The sequence below is a fragment of the Pomacea canaliculata genome, linkage group LG1, assembly GCF_003073045.1.
Source record: "Pomacea canaliculata isolate SZHN2017 linkage group LG1, ASM307304v1, whole genome shotgun sequence".
In the NCBI taxonomy this organism is placed as follows: Eukaryota; Metazoa; Mollusca; class Gastropoda; order Architaenioglossa; family Ampullariidae; genus Pomacea; species Pomacea canaliculata.
The window spans coordinates 15,986,713-16,007,949 of record NC_037590.1 but is presented as its reverse complement, the minus strand read 5'-3'; the positions used below and the strand labels follow the sequence as shown (position 1 = coordinate 16,007,949).

At 42.2% G+C, this 21,237-nt stretch overlaps 1 protein-coding gene across 1 annotated transcript; it reads right to left on the bottom strand.

The window, feature by feature from the left end:
* Positions 1-10,484: 10,484 nt before the first annotated feature.
* LOC112569196 lies at positions 10,485-17,384 on the bottom strand. Its single transcript, XM_025246959.1, has 4 exons — positions 17,358-17,384; positions 17,019-17,227; positions 14,184-14,251; positions 10,485-10,588 (listed from the first exon to the last, which is right to left on the bottom strand). The coding sequence occupies exons 1-4, from the start codon at positions 17,382-17,384 to the stop codon at positions 10,584-10,586; spliced, it is 309 nt and encodes a 102-aa protein (XP_025102744.1). The 3' UTR covers positions 10,485-10,583.
* Between the last annotated feature and the right edge of the window lie 3,853 nt (positions 17,385-21,237).

Below are 21,237 nucleotides of genomic sequence, written 5' to 3'. Positions count from 1 at the left end.
GATCAAGCAAAACTACATCGATAATTAATTTGTATTACAATATCTATTAACATATGATGAAGATATTTCAGATAAATAATACAAAACATTGAACGATTTGAATAGAAGAATAATAAGGACAGAATCACATAATGACACTAAAGATAAATTCGTTATATAATATTATCATAGAATTATAATGGATTAAATAAACAGAGAATTGAATTAAAGAGATTTCTTCATATGCAAATATGTCTCGACTTTTTCAGATTACCATCAGATCCATCACAAAGGACTTTAGGGTTAAGAGCTGACAAAAAAAAAAAAAAAAAAAAAGGATTAGTTCTGGAAAGCAATCTTGGGTACCATTAAAGCACGAAGTAATTTGTTCTTGTTATTTCCATTATCCCTTGGAGGTACATTAAAGTTGTTCAAGTTTGCAGTGCCGTCAGTTCTTTTCATGGTAAAGGCCACTAAAGGTAACAGGATGCCATCTACTGATGATATTTAAAGATCAAAGTAGTTGCTATTTTAGGTGCGACAATATTGATTTTTTTTTAGAATTATTGAAAGCAAAATGATGTGATGAAATTAAAAATAATGATTAATTGCCAAAAAATGAATACCGTTGTGTAAGGCTGGTATCCACCCATACCTTATTGCAAAAGTATAAATGTTAATGCAGAAGAACAAAATGATTTAAGGATGTGCTTATTGTGTAAAGATTTTGTTTGTAATACATAAATACATTGATGAAACTTTGGACGATGACAAGATTTCACTGCTATTGATAAAAAATAATACTTATGCGATTGAAATTCAACTTTTTAAAATATATAAAGAATGAAAAAACAGTCTAGAAGCGGTCAGGCAAGGAATGAATAATATCAAAAAGAGAGGAGTAAAGGGCAAAGGTGACTTTAGAGAGCATTCTGGAAAAACTGACATCAAGCAGACAGTTTCCATATATGCATGTACACGCTTTTTAAAAAAATTGTGGATTTAGCAATTCTTATTGTGCTTATTTTTTTTTCTGTCAATTCGTAATAGAAAAAAAGTTTCTATAACTCGTATGGGCAATACGGTTTTTATTTAATAACCATACAGTATTTTTGTGGGTTTGAAGACAAATGATACCTGTGTAACACAAACTTTTAAGCAGAAGTGATTTAAAACATTATCAACTAATCACGATTTAGTTTTTGTTTGTCATCCTTTATTATGTACATGTTGTTGGTGTTGTTGGCTTGCTTTCTCCTTTAAATGTACACATTGCTGGTTTCGTTCAATTTTGTTCTTGTTGTGTTGTTTAATTTTATTGTTTATTTGTTTGTTTTTATTTGTTCTTGATTTCTCTGTCTGTGGGTGTGTGTCCCCTAAATTTTGCAGTGTGAAATTCATTTGTTGTAATACTTTTCTGATTGTAACAATTAAGTGTAAGCCTGTATAAAGGGTTAAAAAAAGTTTTTGGCCTGTTTCAAGTTAAAGATCAGTACAAGGGAAACTTCTTGTTCCGCAATCGACAGTTGATCGAAGCTCCTGATTTTTGCAGACATCAAAAGATGGCGCTTTTTCGTGGCGTTTGGACTAGGAAGAGGGCTCACCTCCCCTCACTTACTGACTTTCTCTGGAAGTGGTTGTGTAAGGCAAGAAGACATACAGCTCTAGTTTCGTAGACATCTTCTGAACACCCACTGCCTGTATTTTCAAACAAATCCTGGAAACGAGATGCCTGAAGAAACAGCTCGGAATTTCCTACCTGGAACTCAAGATCAAAGCTTCACGAAGTACTGTCACCTCCGCTGTTGGCCATGAAGGATCCCATCTACAACCAGAAACAGAAGAGCTGAAGCTTCCCTTGTTTGGCCACGTGAGCCAGCACATCCGTCAAAGGACCATTAAGGGAGGCTGACTGAGATTGACAGAGGAAGACCCGGTTGCCCATCATTAAAAAGTAAAGCAGGCATCCACTTCTGGACCTGGTAGTCGCTGATCACCTACGTCTACCGTTGACAGCTTTGCCAGCTGCTTCATCCAAACCCTCCCCACCATCACTTCACTTGTTCCTCCCCCCGATTTCCCTTCCTTGCCTTACGACATTCACAGACCTAATAACAGATTGTTACAGAAAAAATAAACAACGACTAACAGCAATCATAAAGCTACAAGAGAGAGACAAATTATATTTCCATTTCTCTTTATATGTTTAGTTTTCTTGATATTTCTGTTTTTGTTTTTCTCCTTCTTTCTTTTTTTATTGATTAAAAAAAAATCCCAGAAGTTTCGGTAAACTTTGTGTCAGAAAATTATGTTTGAATGCAGCAGCAGCAACAGCAGCAACAGCAGCAACAGCAGCAACAGCAACAGCAGCAGCAGCAGCACTCAGTGCGTGAATTACATGACAAAGGTGTTGTTGACATGGCGACACACCGCGGCAAGCAAAGAAATTACAGTTACTCAGCACGCGGCATGGCCTTCTGAACAATTTTCTTTTAGAATACGGTTGGACTCCCAGGGGCGAGGGAAATGCAGTTTGATTAAAAGCACTCACTTGGCTTACATCAGCGCTTTGTGCACACGTGGCGCCACTCCGTCATAAGCTCCGTGCTGCGAGCGACCCCACAATCCATCTTCATATTAAAAGATGGCGAGATAAGGCGACCGTACCACACACACCACTAACAAACAAACACACAAACAAGCAGATATATACTTGTGCTTGCACAGGTTCGTGTTTTCTCACCATGTAAAACTCTAGGGTGGGTCACCTCTTTATGACCGATGTTCTGTTCTGAAAATAAACTAAATGCCAAATAATTTGAGAGCATCTGAAGAAAGTTCCAGACTTGCAGCTGCACAGACGATCACATGCCTTCCTCACTGCACTTTCATCGTTGTTTTTCTCATTAAGTCTCGCGTGCGCACGCGCACACACACACACAAAACCTAACTTTCCTTGTTGTGCTTCAGATATTATGGCTTTACTTTGATATCCTGGGGTTCGTATCTGTTTTCCCACATTTTCTATTTTTGAAGTGACCCTGTAGCTCTTGAGCTGAAGTGGCAGAAGTCTTTTCATCGATCTAAGACTTGTGGAAGGAGGCGCCAGAGTTGAGTTGAGAGTGGCAGGCTTCTCAGTTCTTCGCCCTCTAGGGTTAGTTGAGCTAAAATGACAGATATCTCTTCTTGTATCTACGATCTGTGGAATTCATGGCAGTAGTGAGGACATCGAGTGTCTTTCTGTCAGACAACAATCATACAGCAAGTAGTCTTTTCCACCTCTCCTTCACAAGTCTTACACATACTTACCCCTAGTCAGATCACATCCGATTTGTTAAAGGACTAGTGAGTTGCAATTTTTTTCTAAGATTACGCTGTATGAAGGATATTTTTTCTTAATTCTGGGGGTTTATCCCGTGATTTAACCGTTCATTTGAGACCACGTGCAGCGCCACACGGGTAGCAGCCCTTGGATCTCCCTCGCTCTGGCTGTCGTCTGCATCGAGCCTGTCAAGAACATCGTCTGCCAATTCCTTCAGAGCCAAAAATAGGCAAAAGTTCGTTGTCTGTGCTTTCCGATCATGTTCGTGTCCGGTGCAGAAGGCCCGGATGTTGGGAGTGCACTTCTTGGAAGCTGAAATCTCGCGGTGTGCGGTCCTCATTGTCACTGAATATGGAGATGGTCAGCAAGGGAACAAAACTTAAAGGTCTAGTGGGGTGTAGTTTGTAATGGTCAGGTAAATCTCATTGCATGATGACATTTTTTTTCAAAACAAGGCTGATTCCTCATTCCCTTCTTGAGATGCAGGTGTACATGCACAAAACGAAATCAACGATATTGCCATCAGCATGGTACAGGTATATTTTTGTCTTGTCCACACTACAGGAAAGATGTGACCATATATTAGATGTATCTTTGTACAATCGTGGAGTTGTGAAATTGACTTTACTGTGCATGGCGATAATTATATTCGTGTATCGTGAAGAAGAAAGGAAAATATTCACCCAAATTTAGATAAATAGTATCGTACATCAACTTTTTCTGAACCTCTACCAGTCATAAGAAAACAAAATTGCACGTATTACAGCTTGAGCGATTTGTTGTTTGTTTGGTTTTTTGGTGGTGGTGGTGTGTTGTTGTTGTTGTTGTTGTTGTTGTTGTTGTTGTTGTTGTTGTTTTGGTTTGGTTTTTTTTTTTTGCTGCTTTCTTGTTGATTTGTTTGTTTGTTTTTTTTTTATTTTTATGAGCGGTTTGAAGAGGGGAAATGAAATGAAAAAGCTGTGTGCTAGAACTCACAAAGTTACACAATCAACACGGAGCCCATTTGCTATTAATATTAATATAAGGTATTAATAGAAAAACAAGAAGCATCTTTAAACATAATTATGATGACAGAAGGTGTGAAGCTGGATTGATAATAATTAATAATTGTGGTTGTTGAGATTGAGAGTGAGAGATAAGCAAGAATAGAGAAGGACAATGTTATGAATACTTGATATGAAATTGAACTGATGTATTTTTAGCATATTCTCAAAGCTCAGATAGTGTGTTTCAAAGAATAGAAAATCTTCTTAACAAGAAAAATTTAGATACATCATCCTGCAAACGAGGACATTGAGCATCTGTTTCTCCCAAGGAAGCAGTTTGTAGAGAGCCCCAGCTGTTGTTGCATGTTTAGGGTTAAAACCTGAGCTGAAACAAGAGCCTACTATGTCAAGAAGAGTGTCTGCAGACATGTATAAGAAATCTGGTTTCATTCTGTATCCAGCAAATTGCAAAAACAAAACTTTGAGCAGCTGAGCCGAAACGTTGTCTGCACGTGGGATGAAGTGTTCACCAAAGACGATACACAGCAAACAAAACCTCCCCGTCATCTAAAAATACACTTTCGTGCCTTATCACCCAGATCTTTTTTTAAAGGCCTACTAGGATGTCAAGTATTTCAGTGTAAGATATTTTTGTTCAAAAAAATCTGGGCGAATACACCCATCCACTTTAGTTCTCGAGACACACCAACAAACATAACTACAACAGGCAGAGGTAAAAGTCATGACGTCACGTTTGTACACAGATAACAATGTGATTGTTTCGTAAAATGATTCATTGATTTATTAGTTCTTTCATTAATTGGGTTGTGATAGAGACAGCGATTAGGAAATGAAGGGGCGTAGCACTCTAGGAGAACTCAGTCAAAGAAGGGCCCGCCTCGCTAAGAACTCATTCTCCTCCTCTTCCTCCTCCTCCAGCCCGGAGGAAAATTAACGATGGAAAGTCTTCCTGTGGACAGTCACGATCGACAGGTACAGATAGGATGCAAGGTATTTTGATCGGAGAAAAATGTTTACTGTCGGGAGCAAGATAATATCTCACAGCTAACAAGCAAAGGTCAGGTTAAAGGTGTGTTTAAAAGCACTTTGTCCTTTCTTTTCTTGTCTTGTCTTTTTTTCTCTTTGCAGTGCTCCTTTCTTTAAAAAAAAACCTGAAGCCTTTTGTTCATAAACGAATAAATACAATTTTATAGAATCCATCTGAGCACGGGACTAGTTTCTGCTGCTTCTTATTCATGGCGCCTTTCATATTCATCTGTCTGCATCGCCAGGAAGAAGTGATAGAAAGATCGTGGGTTTTCCAATCCGTCAATTTAATTTCTCGACATTCGTTTGGACCTTATTACATTTCTTTCGCTAGCTCACAATCACCCTCCCTTTCTCTTCCTCTCCCTCCACCTACACGCACACATCCTGGCACGCATACGTGATGTCACTACAAGCTCCTGCGTTCCATTCTTCCTTCGATAAAAAAAAATAAATAAATAAAACTGTTGCTGAAATCGAATTCGGCAGTCGTTTCAATAAGCATACTTAAAATCTGTCCTAGCCCACGCGATGCAGCGTAGTAATCTATTTTGTTTTCAAAATTCACTTCATTTTCTACTCGCAGAAGCTTCTCTTGTGGTTAGAGAAGAACCGAAGAAAAATAAAATAAAAATAATGAAAGGTTCAGTCCTCTCTTCTTTTCCTACAACCCCACCGCCATCCCACCACCACAACCACCACCACCACAGCTACCTTTATGCGCGATTCAGGAACCGACCGTTGATGATGCCCGGCTGATGAAAGCCGAGACTTGCTGACTGTCCAGGCTGAGGAAAGCCGAGACTGGCTGACAAGAAGCAATTAGGCGGCAATGAAGAAGCGGCCGACATGATTTAAAGCTCGCTGCTGTGGCAAATTTAGATGCTCCTTACGAGAACACTCGAGATTCCTGACTACAGGGAGGGTAGACCGAGGGGTGGGGACAGGGGAAGACAATAAAGCTTTTTTTGACATCGTCCACAATGACGAGAATTTTCTCGATTAACCCCCGGTATTACCCGTAATGTGGCGAGGTGGTGGACAGTCATTAGTCCTTTCCTGTTCTACTTCCGATGCCACGGAGAATGGAATCCTGCCCCGCTGTCACAGGCCTGGCATCTTGGGTGACGGGTGGAGGAGAGACATGCCAAGCAAACGTAAAGACAGGGTGGGCTGGTGGCATTGCCTGCAATCTCTGCAGAAACTTCAAGAGCTTAGGACAACTCTTGTCATTTTTTTTTGGATAATAAATCGCAGATATAGATTTATGGACATATTTGCAGAAGCTTCTTCGTGATGCTCATAAATGGGTGAGCCGCTCCAAAAATTGCTTCTGGTCGATTCCATGTTATTTTCTTTAAAGGGCGAAGATGCCTTCTTCTGTGTTTTAGTATTGTCTAAACTAGCTTCGGTTACTTAAAGTTATTAGTGAATCCCTTGTCGTGTTTTTAGATAAGTACCGAATCGAATGCCTTGGCATATCTGAATTCTACTTAATGTGATGTTAACGGACTCATGGGTAAGGTCATCAACCCCTCCCCTTGTGACTTTTCAGCAAAAGATAAAGTGGCATATACTTTATTCCTGTAAGTTTATCTTTGCATCTGTGGGCCTCTTAGCTAGTAACAACTGGGTTTACATGTAGAACCAGCCCTATTATAGACTAAACACTACCGTTCAGGCGAACTATTCCCGTTGTTTTCCCAGAGATCCTCTGTATTGAGAATGATTAATTTAGTCTTGCCCATTAGCGTGGAAGCCCTATCAATTTCTGCAAGTCAGTGATGAGGGTCAACACGTGTGTGACCCGACCATCACATTAACCACCCACACCGGCATCTGCAAAGGTAGTTTATGACACGTAAACCGACCTTTATTTTACTAACCAGGGAGTTCATGTGACAGCAAAACTTGTATTTTGTGACCCAGTCGGTTCACTTCTCCTTGCGCGCGCAACTACTTGCTCCAACCATTCAACTGTCTCCTTCCCTAAATAGGACGGAAATATGGCCCACGTGACCTGAAGTCATGACTGTACGATGAAATGGTATACACAAGACAGGCCTGGACTCCTGGGAGGCTCAGTAACACTTTGGAGAAGCAATCACATTGAAATCCCATAAAGCACTTGTCACCAAGACAGGACTGAGGTGGCTACAAAGAACAAGTATAGCAAAGTAAATATTTACGCGTGTATAAAAATAAAAAACATTTGCCTCTGTGGGTAAAGCAAACAACACTTTAGGGTAGAGCACCTTGAACCTTTTCCGTTGTCTGTGTCTGGTCCAGTTCCTCTATAAAAATTTCTGTTTAATGTAAGTCAATAAGGAAATGATTAGCGATGAGACAGACGGGATATCCAGTGCATAGTAGGTCTGCGGTCAAAAGCCCGGAGGTGATTCCCTCCCGGCACCCAGCCAAGCTGCAATCTCTAGCACGCTGCCAGACATTGACCAACACCCAACAATGAAACCAATGCTGAATGCAAAACACAGTGCTAGAGCTGACAGGCCTCCTGGACAGATACATGAAAAAGTAACTAACAGCCGTCTGCGGGAAGTTGTCTCCGGAGAGCTGTAGAAGACCTGTTGTTTGGCGGTGTCTCCACTCATCTCCATACCCGGAGACCCGACAGAAAAACGTGCGAAGGAGGGAAGGTAGCGAGGACAGAAACTTTGGCGGTAGAAAGATGTGGAGAGGAGAGGGAGGAGATAATGGAAATCTAATGACAGTCCCAGAGTGGTGAGAGTGTATAACCGTGTTTACCATTCCTGGCATCACCCAGTACTCGCAAACTATTCAAAAATATCTTTGACGGGGTAGGTAGAAGGTGAAGCTGCCGGAAGCCTAGTGGGTGAAGGGTTAAAGAAATGTAAGTGGTTATCAGTCTCTAACCGAGCCCATCCGTCTCTTTCAGCCGGGTACATTAAGATGATTACATGAGAATATCAAGCGTTAGATGATTATCTGGGAGTATCAAAAGTTAGCATATGGAATTAAACCTGGTGAGAGGGTAAAAAAGTAGTGTATTTCCTCTCATAACTGGTTTTACATCTCACTCACACACCAGTACTTGGAGGATGTTTTGGGTACTAATGGTAAGTAATAGAATAAAAGAAGATACCCGTTCTGGACAGGTGTTGTTTCCCAGGATTCTGTTTTCTCAACATTAAACAGAATGTGATTAATATCATCGCTCCTCGACTTTGGTGACTGTTGACACCCCGGAACCTGGACTAATGACCAAGTCTTGCTTTGTATTGAGCTCACACCCCCTGTAAAATATTTTTGCAGACAGTCAATGCTGTCAGACAGAGAGAAAATGGACAGATAGTCTTAGTTTAGAGAGTATTACTTTGTCTTCTTGATTGTGTTTTCGAGCGCAACGAGGTCCTCCTCTCTAAATTCCTCATTTTCTTGGCTAAACTCTCGCGAAGGAAGCAGCCCCCAGGGTGTGAAAGTTGTGAACAGTGTCTGTGTGTGAGGGGGTAGAATGGCCATAATAAATCATAATAAATCAGCCCCTGCACCTCCAACTGACCACACCACAACAGCGCCGTGCAAAGGGCAAGTACCCAGACGCTGTCACTTCACGGCGGATGTGTCGTGGCGCTGCGCGAGTCCAAGAGGCGGTAAGCACGGCTCTCAGACTTTACTTTTCGCGGGAGGATAGAACCAGAGGCCAGGTCGCCAGGCCTTTGACAGACGTGGAGGCTATTTGCAGGCTGTTTATCTCTGTTCAACATCTGTGGCCTCTCGATAGCTCGAAGCTGTGTGCCAGAGACCCTCCTTCTCTCTCTCTCCCCCTCTCCCTCTCTCTCCCATTCCCCTTCTCTCTCTCTCCATTCCTCCTTCGCCCCCATCTCCCTCCTCCTCTGCTGCCAAGCGCCAAAGAAAATTGAAGTTTAAAAAGGTCACATTCCCTTGTTCAAAAATAACACTGGTCTGATATTTTTGAATCTGCTTTTTTTGCTGTGAAAATTTCTGACGCAAGTAAAGAGGGGAGTAGAATGAACTTTGCCAGTAGTCGACCATCGCACGGAGATCCATGGAAATGATTAATTTATAAGATAAGGATGCAAAGGTAATGCTAATGAAACCTTTAAAGATTTACGGAAAGAAGAAAAAACATCTCCAACGTAAACGATTTGTAAAGATCAAAGGTCATCTATAATACCTAGGAATTTACTCAGATCCTCATTTATCAATTTCGTTCCTACTTTGCTCTTTCGCTCCTTTTCTCTCTCATAGAACTTCCGTCCACATTCTTTATTTTTGTCTATTGGTGGTTTATTTCTTTCTCCCTTCTTCTCTACCTCATTCCTTTCTTATACCTCCTCATTTCTCCCCATAGAAAATGAAGAAACGTCGTTGCAAACACAAAGCTTTAGTTTGTTTCACTGCCATTCTTCTAAAAAAATATTTTTTAAACAACTTGCAAGCAAGGGTACGCTGGGTTATTAGGTAATTTCGAAACTAAACCCAAAAATAGGCCTCACCCTCAGACAGATATTGTTACGATCGAGGCTTAGAATATGAAGGAGGCATATTTTGCCTGACGTGGCGGTGTGTAAATTCTCTGCCTTCGCCATATTGTGCATGGATTCTTGATTTAATTAAGGCTCGACAGACCCAGTGTTCTGGCTATGGAAACAAAGGCAAGATAACAAACCAGCCACTTATGCAAAACTTGATCAGAATAGCCGAGAGCACCCGGTAATAAAAGAGGATGTATTCATTTAATCAAGACGCCAGCAACTCACGGAGTGTTCCAGGTCTTATTTCGGTGATAGCCAGCAAAAAATAAAATAAAAAAATAAATAAATAAAAACAAGTTTCTCAAGTAATTTTTTTTATCCCGTATTACTTTTTTCTTTGTCTTATTTTTTCTTCTTCGCAAAGATTTTCCAAACACAATTTCAGAATTTACACCAAAAACCTTCCAGAACAAAATAAGGGTTCTATCTCAATATATTTGCAGTTCCTGGATACGACAGAGGGATTTGGCATGAAGAGACCAGACTTGTAGGCTTCTGTTTCAATGTTTTAGTTTTTATCTGTTAAATCTTTACTTCATTCTCCCTTTCTGTAATTCCTCTCTTTGTTGTCATTCAACAGCCATTTTTTTTTCTACACTTTCTCCATGTCCGGTCCGTCTCTCCTTTTAGCTGTTGGTGTCCTTTCCTCCATCTCCCCTCTGTCTCCTCAAGTTCTCTAATATATTTACTGAGATGATGTGAAGGCGACATTTACACTGGAAATCGAAGGAAATAAGAGAAAAGCATGTTGAATCTCGCAAGCTGTTTTTATTGTGAAACAAAACTAAATCATTTTAAATGAGACAAACGTCTTCAAAATAAACTTTTCAGTTGGCAAGTTTCACTCTTATTTTTTTTTCATCCAATCAATATTTTATCATGTTTGCGATATTTTTGTTGATGTCGATCAGACTGTGCTGTCTTGGAGACAGCTTTTTGTCAGGCTAGCCTTTTAAACATAGTTGTCTCTGGCAGACATCGTCTATAAATCTGTGATAGTAGATTTTACCCCATGATGGCTGTCTAGAGGTCAGATATGTAGTCATCTGCAATAAGTAATAGCTGGTAAATGTTAGGCAAGGGCTTTATTTAGTGGAAACTGCAGCCGACTAGTAGACACTCCTCTAGATAGGCAGCTCTGCGACAATCGTCTGGAAGTCAGGCAGCAAGCTTTATACTAGTGACAGCTGCAGTAGACTAAAATACAAGTCGCCAGCTGCAGTATACCAGTTGCAGCAGTCGTAGTTTATAAGTGTGGTAGAGTGATAGTTCTTACATTTTGGAAACCACAGCTGTCCGGAGGACTTTAACTGTATTAGACCAGTGATAGATACACTAAGCCAGTCACAGCTGCACAGGTTGAACCTGCGGTAGACTGATGGCAGCTGCACTAGGTTGAAGACGAGGTAGACTGGTGGCAGCTGCACTAGGTTGAAGACGAGGTAGATTGGTGACAGCTGCACTAGGTTGAAGACGAGGTAGATTGGTGACAGCTGCACTAGGTTGAAGACGAGGTAGATTGGTGACAGCTGCACTAGGTTGAAGACGAGGTAGATTGGTGACAGCTGCACTAGGTTGAAGACGAGGTAGATAGGTGACAGCTGCACTAGGTTGAAGGCGAGGTAGACTGGTGGCAGCTGCAGAGAATGCTGACAGCTCCTCTAGTTTAGTCACGCGGCAGTGCGTCACCAAACTGCCTCAGCCCCGCGTCGTCATCTGTTTTAAGAGGACGTCACTTCCGGCGGCCAAGGAAGTGGTCGCTGAGGCAGAAAATGAAATCCCGTTACACTGGCTGCTCGACCGACCTCCTGGGGCTTCTTCTCGCGAGAAGACGACAGCAATAACTGCAATGTTTTAGGGCAGCTTCTTAAAATTTATTTCTCGCTCTAAAGTGGCGCTGCTCTGCGCGTCAGAGAGATAATATGTGAGGCCACCACAAGCAGATTTTTTTTATTTCAAACACCGATCTGTTTCATCCTATCCCACCCGCAAAACCTGATTTACAACTGAATGAGATAAAAGTGATTGAATATGCAATACTAGTGAGGAAAGTACATCGAAGTTTGGTCCACTTTCACGTGGCTTCTCGGAGTAGCTTCATTCTTGTTGGGGTCAAGTTCCTTGTCAAAAGCTGGACAAAGAGATAAAATCAATGAAAGAAAAAATCATAAAGGTAGGCGTGAGTGAGTGGGAGTGTGCTCTTCTAGAGTAATATCAGTAGAACAATTTTTTTTAAATAATGATGTCTTCAGACTCCATCTTGGTAGACCAGCTTACCAACATTTTCGTTGAAGATGCTGATGGAATGGATTTTTTTTAGCATATCAAATTCCTCCTGCTTTCAGTCCTCTTCAATCACGTTAAGGACCATCAAGAGGGTGATTTTATCATCAGCAGACTCCTTGTACTCGATAAGCTAACACCACACCAACTGAAACTTCTCTCTACATCCATGTCAGCACATTAGTTGCTAAGGAAGGCTCATGCGTGCCGGGAGACCTGTGCATCCAAATGCATGCAAAGCACGGGGAGAGGATGCAGGAGCCAGCTTGACAGTTGCTCAAAGCTTTCCAGGCACGTCCACAAAGTACAACGAGTTGATTCGCCTCCAGCACCTCTTTGCAACAGTCGCTTTGCTTCCCTGCGACAGATCGGCCTCGTAAGGGGCACTTCACATCCCGCGCACAAAATGAATGCCTTTCATTTTTCAAGTTCACTGCCAGGCCACCAGCCATTTCCAGTTTAAATCAAATCTTGTAAACGATGCCTGCTTTCCAGAAAGGGGACGAAATGGAAATTCTACACCCACATGCATATTCATGGCGTAATAATCTTGAATGCGCCTCCAAAATCCTCGGTTCTGCTTTCTTCTTTTTGTACATCCGACTGCTTGCAGATAAGGAATCACAGTAACGGGGTGTGGGTGAAAATACGAGCGTATGGGTGAGACAGAATGTGTGTGCTTTTCGTGGTCTGTGGGTGAGGGGTGAATGTCCCGGCCTTGAGACACGATGGAAAAACAACAATCGAGTTGAAGAAGGTAAGAGTTTACTTACGCAAGAATGATGAGCTGTAGCAGCCAAAAAAAGTTAATTTATAGAAGTCAGGGGGTTAGGTTGTAGAAATGAATGAGATTGAGATAGGGCAGTCAGGAAATACAAGTTAAGGCAGACAGGAGAATGAGTTCTAGCACGCCGGAAGTAGTTAAGAAATAGAGATGACAGCGAGGAAGAAGAGACTTCGTCACGTCCTGAAAGAAAACTTGGTCAAAACGTGAATGTGAATACAGTGTAAACAATTGTATAATTGTAAATAAACATGTGTTTGTGCAAGCAAATACGAAATTATGTCTGCCTGCATTCATGCTAAGTAATTCCCAGTTTTCCTTTTTCTCCTCCTTCATTGACACACCCTACTCATCCTCACCGCCTCAGTCCCGCACCTCGCTATGATCTACCAACCCCAACTCTCATCTTTATTCATTGTTTATCCCACACACGTCTTGTGTTATTCCTTAAACTTACTGCCAGAGTCATCTGTTTTCATCTTCCTCTTCAAACTTTGAGACCTTTGGCAGCTCCTGTAGCCCTTTAGGCTGCTTCCTTCGCGCGGACAGACCCTTCATACTCCGATCACGTTTTTCGAGACTTGACGAGAGGCCATCACCACCAGACGTGGAGGGGCAGGTCTTCACGCGGAGGCGTCTCGTATTATTCGGCAAAGACACGGCAAGTAAGAAAATGGCGCATAATAAGCACGTCTGTGCGAAGGGGCAGAAAATTGCGAAGGTGTGGCACATCTCTGTAGAAAAATTTTCTCTTTTTTTGCTGTTCTTCTTCATGTGATATTGTATGGGAAGAGATTGGGATATCATGGACAACACCAGCTTAGTCCAGTGCAAACTATCCAGATTGTGGTAAAGTCAGCAACAGGCATCCATCTTATAAATAAAGTAGAATATGCTGATGTTTGTGGCAGCGGGATTGATAATTATGCAAAAAATACACCGTTTGTCCTGAAATGTTTTTGTGTGGCAGAAATATTTTTGCTCTTCGATGGCTAGGTCATTGACTGTTTGACTGGTGTGCGTGATTCGACCCAAGTTAATTTTTATGTTTAGTGTTTCTTGTTTCTGGTCTTTGAAGTCAACAGGCTTTAAATAGAATAACTCGCACAAGAAATTTTCTACTACGCAGAACAAATTGGGAGAGAGCAGTAATTTGGGAGAATAGCCGTTAAGAGGATGAAAGACAGACGAGGGGAGGTGCGAAAGAAGGGAGCTAGCGAGTGAGTGGGGTTTCAGATAACCACCAAACTGTTTATCTCCCGCATCACTTGAAGCATCGTGTCCCCGATGTAACCGAGCAAGATCCATCAACCTGTTGAATTAGGGAAGAGCAGAACTGTTACACTTCTTTGTTACATTGCAAATGCGCATGAATATAATTTAGTAAAAGAATTTTTTTGTTCAATTGCTTCAATGAAGATAATAATATTTGGTTTCATGTCCTCCTAGTCATGGGCTGTAATTGTGAGGTACGTTCGTATTCCCGGGGCTGCTTTGCTTCCCCAGACTGCCTAAATCCGAGCAAACCTTCTTTCGCTGGAGTGACTTTGCTCATGATGGAGACCTTTATCTTTAGCCGACACTCTTAAGTTTGCTACTGTTTCCAACTGCGTCAGGTCAATAAATAACATTATCTTAATAAATACAGGCCTGGGTGGTTGACAAGGAAATGGGTGGGTGAATGAAGGCACTGCCCTGGCTCCCGCTGATGTCGAACCAGTGTGGTTTACATCTTGTCCCCGCAAAAAAACACACGCAGGGGATAAACAAAGACGAGAAATGAACCCAGGACAGTCGATCATCACTGGCAAAGGGAAATAACTCGGGTAGCCCCGAGCTCAGTGCCGAGGCGATGACTTTTTGTTGTTCTTGATATCAGAAGGGAAAGTGCTTCCACCTTGCAGCAATTTCGCACTGTGGGGGATGTGGGTGAAGGGAGGGATTCGGATCTTTGACGATGGCTCTGTCAGGGTCACCTGTTTTAAACACTCAAGTGTGACAGTTCTCGCGACAAGCCTGGGAAACACTTAGGTTCATGCGACCTGGAGTGAAGGAAAAAGACAAAAATAGTTGAGATGGAAACTGCACCCTAGCTCGCAGAAGCCACAACAAGAGAATTCTGAAGTTCTTGTTTGAAAACTCCACGTGGGAGGGAATCGACGACACTATTAGAAACAGGAAAAGGGGAACACGAGCCCTGTAAGCTGAGACAGGAAGCGGAGGGTGCAGACCTGCAGGCAGTCGCCTCGAGGGTGGATGGGAGTTAGGGGTGGGACGCTCGAATGTTAATCGAGACAACAACAATATTTTTAGCAGAAACATGTCGGGAAACAAAGAAGGCGAGCCGGAACAATATGTTTGTAGCCAACACGGGTAGACAAGGAGCTTCTTTGCAGATAAGGTGAACCCTGACCTGAAATTTTGCTGGAGCGTGCGAAAGCTGACAGTCGTGGTCGTACTTTCAGAGGCTCACAATATTGGAGGTAGAAAGGAAAAATGATGATGATGACGATGATGATGATGAGGAGGAGGAGGAGGAGGATGAGAAGGAGGAGGAGGATGCATTCACACACACACACGAAGGTCTACATGTACCCCAACATAAAAGCTCACCCAAAGCAAGCCTGGCTCACCCATGTAAGCTCGACATGATCAGCCAATGTAATGGGCTCTCACTGCTGCACCGAGTCTCGAGGCAATCCAATTATCTTTCTTCTCCGGGAGTCTCTTCTTTCGTTTTATTTGCTATTTTTTCACTCGATCTTCGTGCTGCCTTAAAGCAATTAACTTTGCCAAACTGTTAGAGTTGTCAGGATGTACATAATCCCACAGACTGTGGACTATTGTTGATGATGTGGAGAGTTAGCAAGTTGTTCCCAATTTCTCTCTCTCTTCCTCTTTCTCTCTTCGTCTATTCTTTCTTTTCTTTATTGATTTTTTTAAACTCCTCTCTGTCCCTCCCTTACTCGTTTCTCCCCTATTTTATTTCTCTTCTTTCTCGTCCCTCCACATTTACTCTCTCATCGCTCTTTTTATCCTGCGACTTTTTATCTCTCCCCTCTTTCTGTGTCTCTGTTTGTCTCGTCTATCAGCTGCTCTGTCTTCTATCTCCTGTGTATACGAGTGAGCATATCGTTTGTAATATTTATGTGCTTCGCATCTCTTCATTCAGAGAAGAGGACTTTTTGTATTTTGTAACCCAGTCCTAAGACCTCTACGGAATATTATTAACGATCGTTAATGGTTGATTCAGTTCATCGTTGGCGATTGCATGTCTGTTCGCATACCTTCCTGCATTAATGTCCATTTCTAGATTAACACTCCTTATTCCCAAATGAAAATACTTTTTGAAATAATGAAATTGTAATCATTGTAAAACATTCCGTACTGCAGCTGTTGTACTGAGTATTGTGGTGTATGCCTCTCTATTTCGCGGTTAGAGCACTGATGTTGCAACCCAAAGTGACCCAGTTCGATACCTGTGTAACGCAGTGAACTTCCCAACCCCTCCAGTCGACCAAGATGATTCCACAAAAGCTTGTGGAAAGTAAATCAGCGAGAGGAGTTAACACCGCCCTAACAAAAAAAAATGGCCCCAAGAAAAATGAGGTCTCTAGCACCTCACCCATCAACAATCTTTGAAGAAAAAAGGAATAGTTAGCAAACGACCTTACTCTTATTTTGGTATTGAAATGCAATACGTGTTGAGTGGCAAGATAATCGCTGGGCTAATGTCCCCACGGCGATGTCGACGATGATTAGAACATGCAAATATTTTTTTTTTTTTTGGAAGAGTTAAGTTTTCAATACTCCTCTTTGGTGAGGACTGATTTTTCTTCAGTGTGTGACCTGCTGCAATGGAAGATTGGCGACAAGAAGATGTGAAACAAGACAGATGCTGGAAATGAGATATCAAGTGAAAAACTCAAACAACATGAGATAACATACAAAATTGTATATTAATATATAACAAACATACAGTAAACTACTATGCAAAACATGTATAATACTATCTACCCTTCCTCCATCAGTCTTTCATTCTCAGCTGTCTACTGTGTGGTGAAAACTACTCTCCCTACCACAGACTCCAACATTCCGTTCGTTGAAAGTTTGGCAACTTGTCATCCGCATCCTCATCCTCATCCGCATCCTCATCCGCATCCTCACCCTCATCCTCACCCTTGCGGATATCGGAGATTTCAGACAAGACAGAAGCATCTGAGACCCAGACTCTCTCTGTCTCGCTCTCTTTATCTGTGCCCCGCTCACTCCATCTCAAATTTCCTAACTGGCAGAATTAAAACCGGAGCGGGTCAGTCCTGTCTTGTGTCTAGTCTTCTCGGTCTGACGCCTTCCAGACAGAAGATCGTCTCAGGGGGTGATGACTAGGTAGACCTTACTTTCATCCAATGAAGTACTTGTGTCTTCTGTCTTTCTGGCTCCATGGGTGTAATGACTTTCTCATGACAATCAAGAATAGGTTTGTTATCCTAAACTACCGAGTAGTAATTTAATGATACTATAACAGATGGGGGAGATATAATTTCCGCTCATTACCTCGCCATTGTGTGGTACTATTACAGATTTTTCTGAGGGTTTTCCTCTTTTATTTCCTTCACTTTTTGAGAATTCCGCATTAATGAACGAAGAGAAGGCTAAACCAAAGTCTCGCGAGAACACTGTCATGTCCGAGATTTAAACCTCACCCGGTGTGAAGACAGCTTTACACAGAGACTGTCTTTTTTCCCCTCATTTAAAGAAAAGAAAAACGTCTGATCGGTGGAGGGAGAAACTCCTTCAGGGATACGTGACCTCCTGACCTTTTACGTCACCAACGCTACTGCGTATTCAAACTTTGGGAGAAGAAATGAAGAGAATCGATACCCAGCCACCTGCAGTCCTTTTTGTGGCCCAACTGACTGCTGAACACAAAAAAGCATCAATATTTTATCACATGTGCCTAGAAGAGACCCCGAGCTACTGAATCCCATAGGAGGAGGAATTTCTTAATTCTTTGCTCTCTCTTCTCTCTCTCAAACACACACACACGCACGCACACATTCTGTGAAAAGGCTGGACTGGATAAAAGATGAAGACACGAATAGCGTTTCCAGGATGATGTTTTAGCAGGTTGAACATGTGGAAACCAATTAAGACAGAACATAATCCGATGACACAGATGTGTAACACTGCTAATCTGTAATTAAACACGATACCTAACACCACAGGTGTGGCAACCATCGGTGTGTGTGTGCTGGGAGGAGGAAATAAATAGAGAAACTCGAGTAAGCATATCAGTCTTGTGATTGCTTGATAGTAAACTGCTTTCCCCGAGCAGCATTTTCACACAGCCAGGGAACACTGGACGTGAATCAGGGGAACAGAGAACCCTCATCAGAGGCGGCCCTGGCTCGTGGCGGCCCTCGGCAGAGAAGGAAGGTTGTTATAATACATCATACAGCTTACTGCTCCGAGTCCAACAACATTAGATACAAATAATAATTAACAAGAAACACAAAGTTTTTCAGACACATTGCTGTCAGCTGTTATTTTATCTGTTTGTTTTATTTTTAATATATATTGGAGTGGCGGCCCCTAGGATGTGGCGGCCCGGTGCAGGTACATAGTTTGATATGCCATCAGGAAGAAAAAGAAATCAGCTTTGTAGACAGGTTCAACATACATAACAACAAGACAAAAAATACAAAGTTTCAGACAAACTGGGCTGGTTTTTTCCATTTCCTCTTATCGACGACATGGCAGGTGAGAATCTGCTTCTTGAACAGCTTCGGACCGATGTCACTTTATCTTCCTTTTCATTCAAAACCTTTTAAGGCACTAATTACAATAGATTATTTCTCTAACCACTTAGACAACTTTTAAGGAATTAGTGAATAGTTTTATTATTTCTATCAACTTTAGCGGAAACGGAAATATAATTAATGGAACGACAAGCAGAAAATGTTAGGAATTTAAAAACACAAAGTGAAAAACAAGGGACAAAATGCAAGGAATTATGGGACTTCTGTGACCTGAAATAACCTGAGTAAAATAATATGATGAATATTAGTCTCGGATGAAGAGATAAGAGCATGCATACAAGCGCACGTACGCACATATAACTATGTCTTTCCTACTTTCTCTCTCTCTCACACACACACGAACACAAAGTCGCCGGCAATGACAAAACAATGATGTCCTAGCTTCAGACCGGGTGGACTGTCGTACGTGAATTTAAATTAAGGCTGGGAGTGGTGTTACCGGTTGTCAAGGAGGTTGGCGGCGAAATGTAAGTCTGTCTGGACGATAAGGGTATCTGGATACTCCGGTGCTTCAATGAAGGCCTCAGGATGAGCTCCTCTTCAGACTCCGCCACATATATTTCGCAATACGAGGACAGCTGCGGCCTCGACTAAAGACTTTGCTTGGTAGTCATTCAGTCCCCCAAAAGGTCACCCTTGGCATTTTTTCAGCCGCGGAGTCCAGAAATAACCAGTCACTGACCGCAGCACCAGTCGCAGACTTTGGAAGTTCTGTGAGTGCCTGTGCATTTACAACTTTGTGCTTGTGAGTAAATTAGAGAAAATTATAGACATTGCTTCAGTTCGACCTGATCTACTACTAATGTATTTCTCATTGGCAACGACAAATGTTTCAGCGCGCGCGAATTTGTCTGTGTGTGTATGTGTGCTTGTATGTTTGCATGCGCGTCTTTGTGTTTGTGTTTGTGTGTGCGCGCATGTACTTTTCTCTCGTCCTATGCCCTCGTTTCTCTGTCGCTTGTTGTTGCTGAACAAACAACTAGCTGTGACAAAATGTTGTGGCTCACACGACCTGCTGCTTCATGCACGGAGTGGTGATAACACAACCACGTGACCCGCCAGCAGCCGTGAAGACTGTCAGTTATCGTGATTAACATGGAGAGCGTCCGCCATCCAGCCCGCCATCCAGCCCAGAACTTAGTGCCGAGGCTGATAATATTTCATGCAGATTAAAGACATGGTTCTGACGATGGCGGCAGTGAGCGAGTGAATGAGAGAGGGAGGACAGACAGAGTGAGAGAGTGGTTGAGGGAGGTAACTACGTAGTTGGTGTGGAATGAGGGGCAGTAACGTAGGTTGTTAAACGAGGGATGCGGCTGATGAAGATGGGGGTAGTGTACTTTGTGTGGAATGAATGATTGGGGGAGTGGTGAGAGCATATTAAAGAAATGGCAATTACTGTTATTATCATTATCATCATCATCGTCATCATCATTGCTGTTGCAGGCTGCCAGCACTAAAATGTGTGGAGTTAGTTACTTAGTTAGTTAGATACAGAGCGAGTAGACTATAAAAACCACGTGCTGACATTGATAAATGGCCGATTTATTAAGCCAAAAGAGTAATTATAGCTTAGGAAAGTATGCTCAGCTCCGAAACAAAAACAAACACAAGTCGTAGTTACAAAATGAGACAAGCAGTGAATCATTGCAAGACACAAGCTAAATACAAAAAAAAACAAATAAGAATTTTGCGACGCCATCTTAAAAAGCCATTCTAAAGACATGCTTTACGACATCTCACACCCACACACACATCCAGCCATCTTGACACACCCACACATCCACCCACCTTGACACACACACAACCCATCATCCACTGCTTCTTACTCTCTGTCTTTGTCAGTCTTTGTGTCTGTCGTTCCCCCTCCAGTCTGGTGAAGTGTCTGTCACCAGTCCAGCGAGGATCGACTGTCCAGGGGCGTTGAACTCCACAAACACATCCATCGGGCTCGCTTCGGCTTTCCTCATCTTTAAGTAGCTGCTGCTTTGTTTGCTAGCTTGACGTCTACCACCACTTCTTCCCACACCCACCCGACATCTTTCTCTCGCTACCATGGCTTCCGTCGCCCCCTTCTTTCAGACACCTTATGTCGACTCATTTAGTCCATCACAGACATTACGAAGGTGAAAATTGCCATGGAGAAAAATTAATGTTTTGATGAAGAACGCCCTCGGAGATGAGCAACGCCAGCTGGCGACTGTACGCCCTCGTGAACCTGTCGTGACGTCACAGCTCAAAAATCCATCGTCACCTGTTTAGATGAATGATCTGATTGAGTCCCCGGCTCAACTTGTAATTAATTATTATTATTATTGCTGTTGTTGTATTTGAAGATAGAGAAGTGTGTCCAAAGTTTGCAAATAGGTTAAACTAACATTTTTTAATCTTCCCCTCTGGATTCGACAAAGGCATATCATTCCCGGAAGGCCAAGCCTATGGAGCCAGGAAGTAGGGTTGAGGCCTTTTAAAGATA

Coding starts and splice junctions, on each gene's coding strand:
- LOC112569196 (XM_025246959.1), bottom strand. CDS start 17,384: ATGGAGCCAGAAAGACAGAAGACACAA. Junction 17,228..17,357: donor CAGAAAGACAGAAGACACAA/GTACTTCATTGG, acceptor TAATTCTGCCAG/TTAGGAAATTTGAGATGGAG. Junction 14,252..17,018: donor ACGGAATGTTGGAGTCTGTG/GTAGGGAGAGTA, acceptor CTAATTCAACAG/GTTGATGGATCTTGCTCGGT.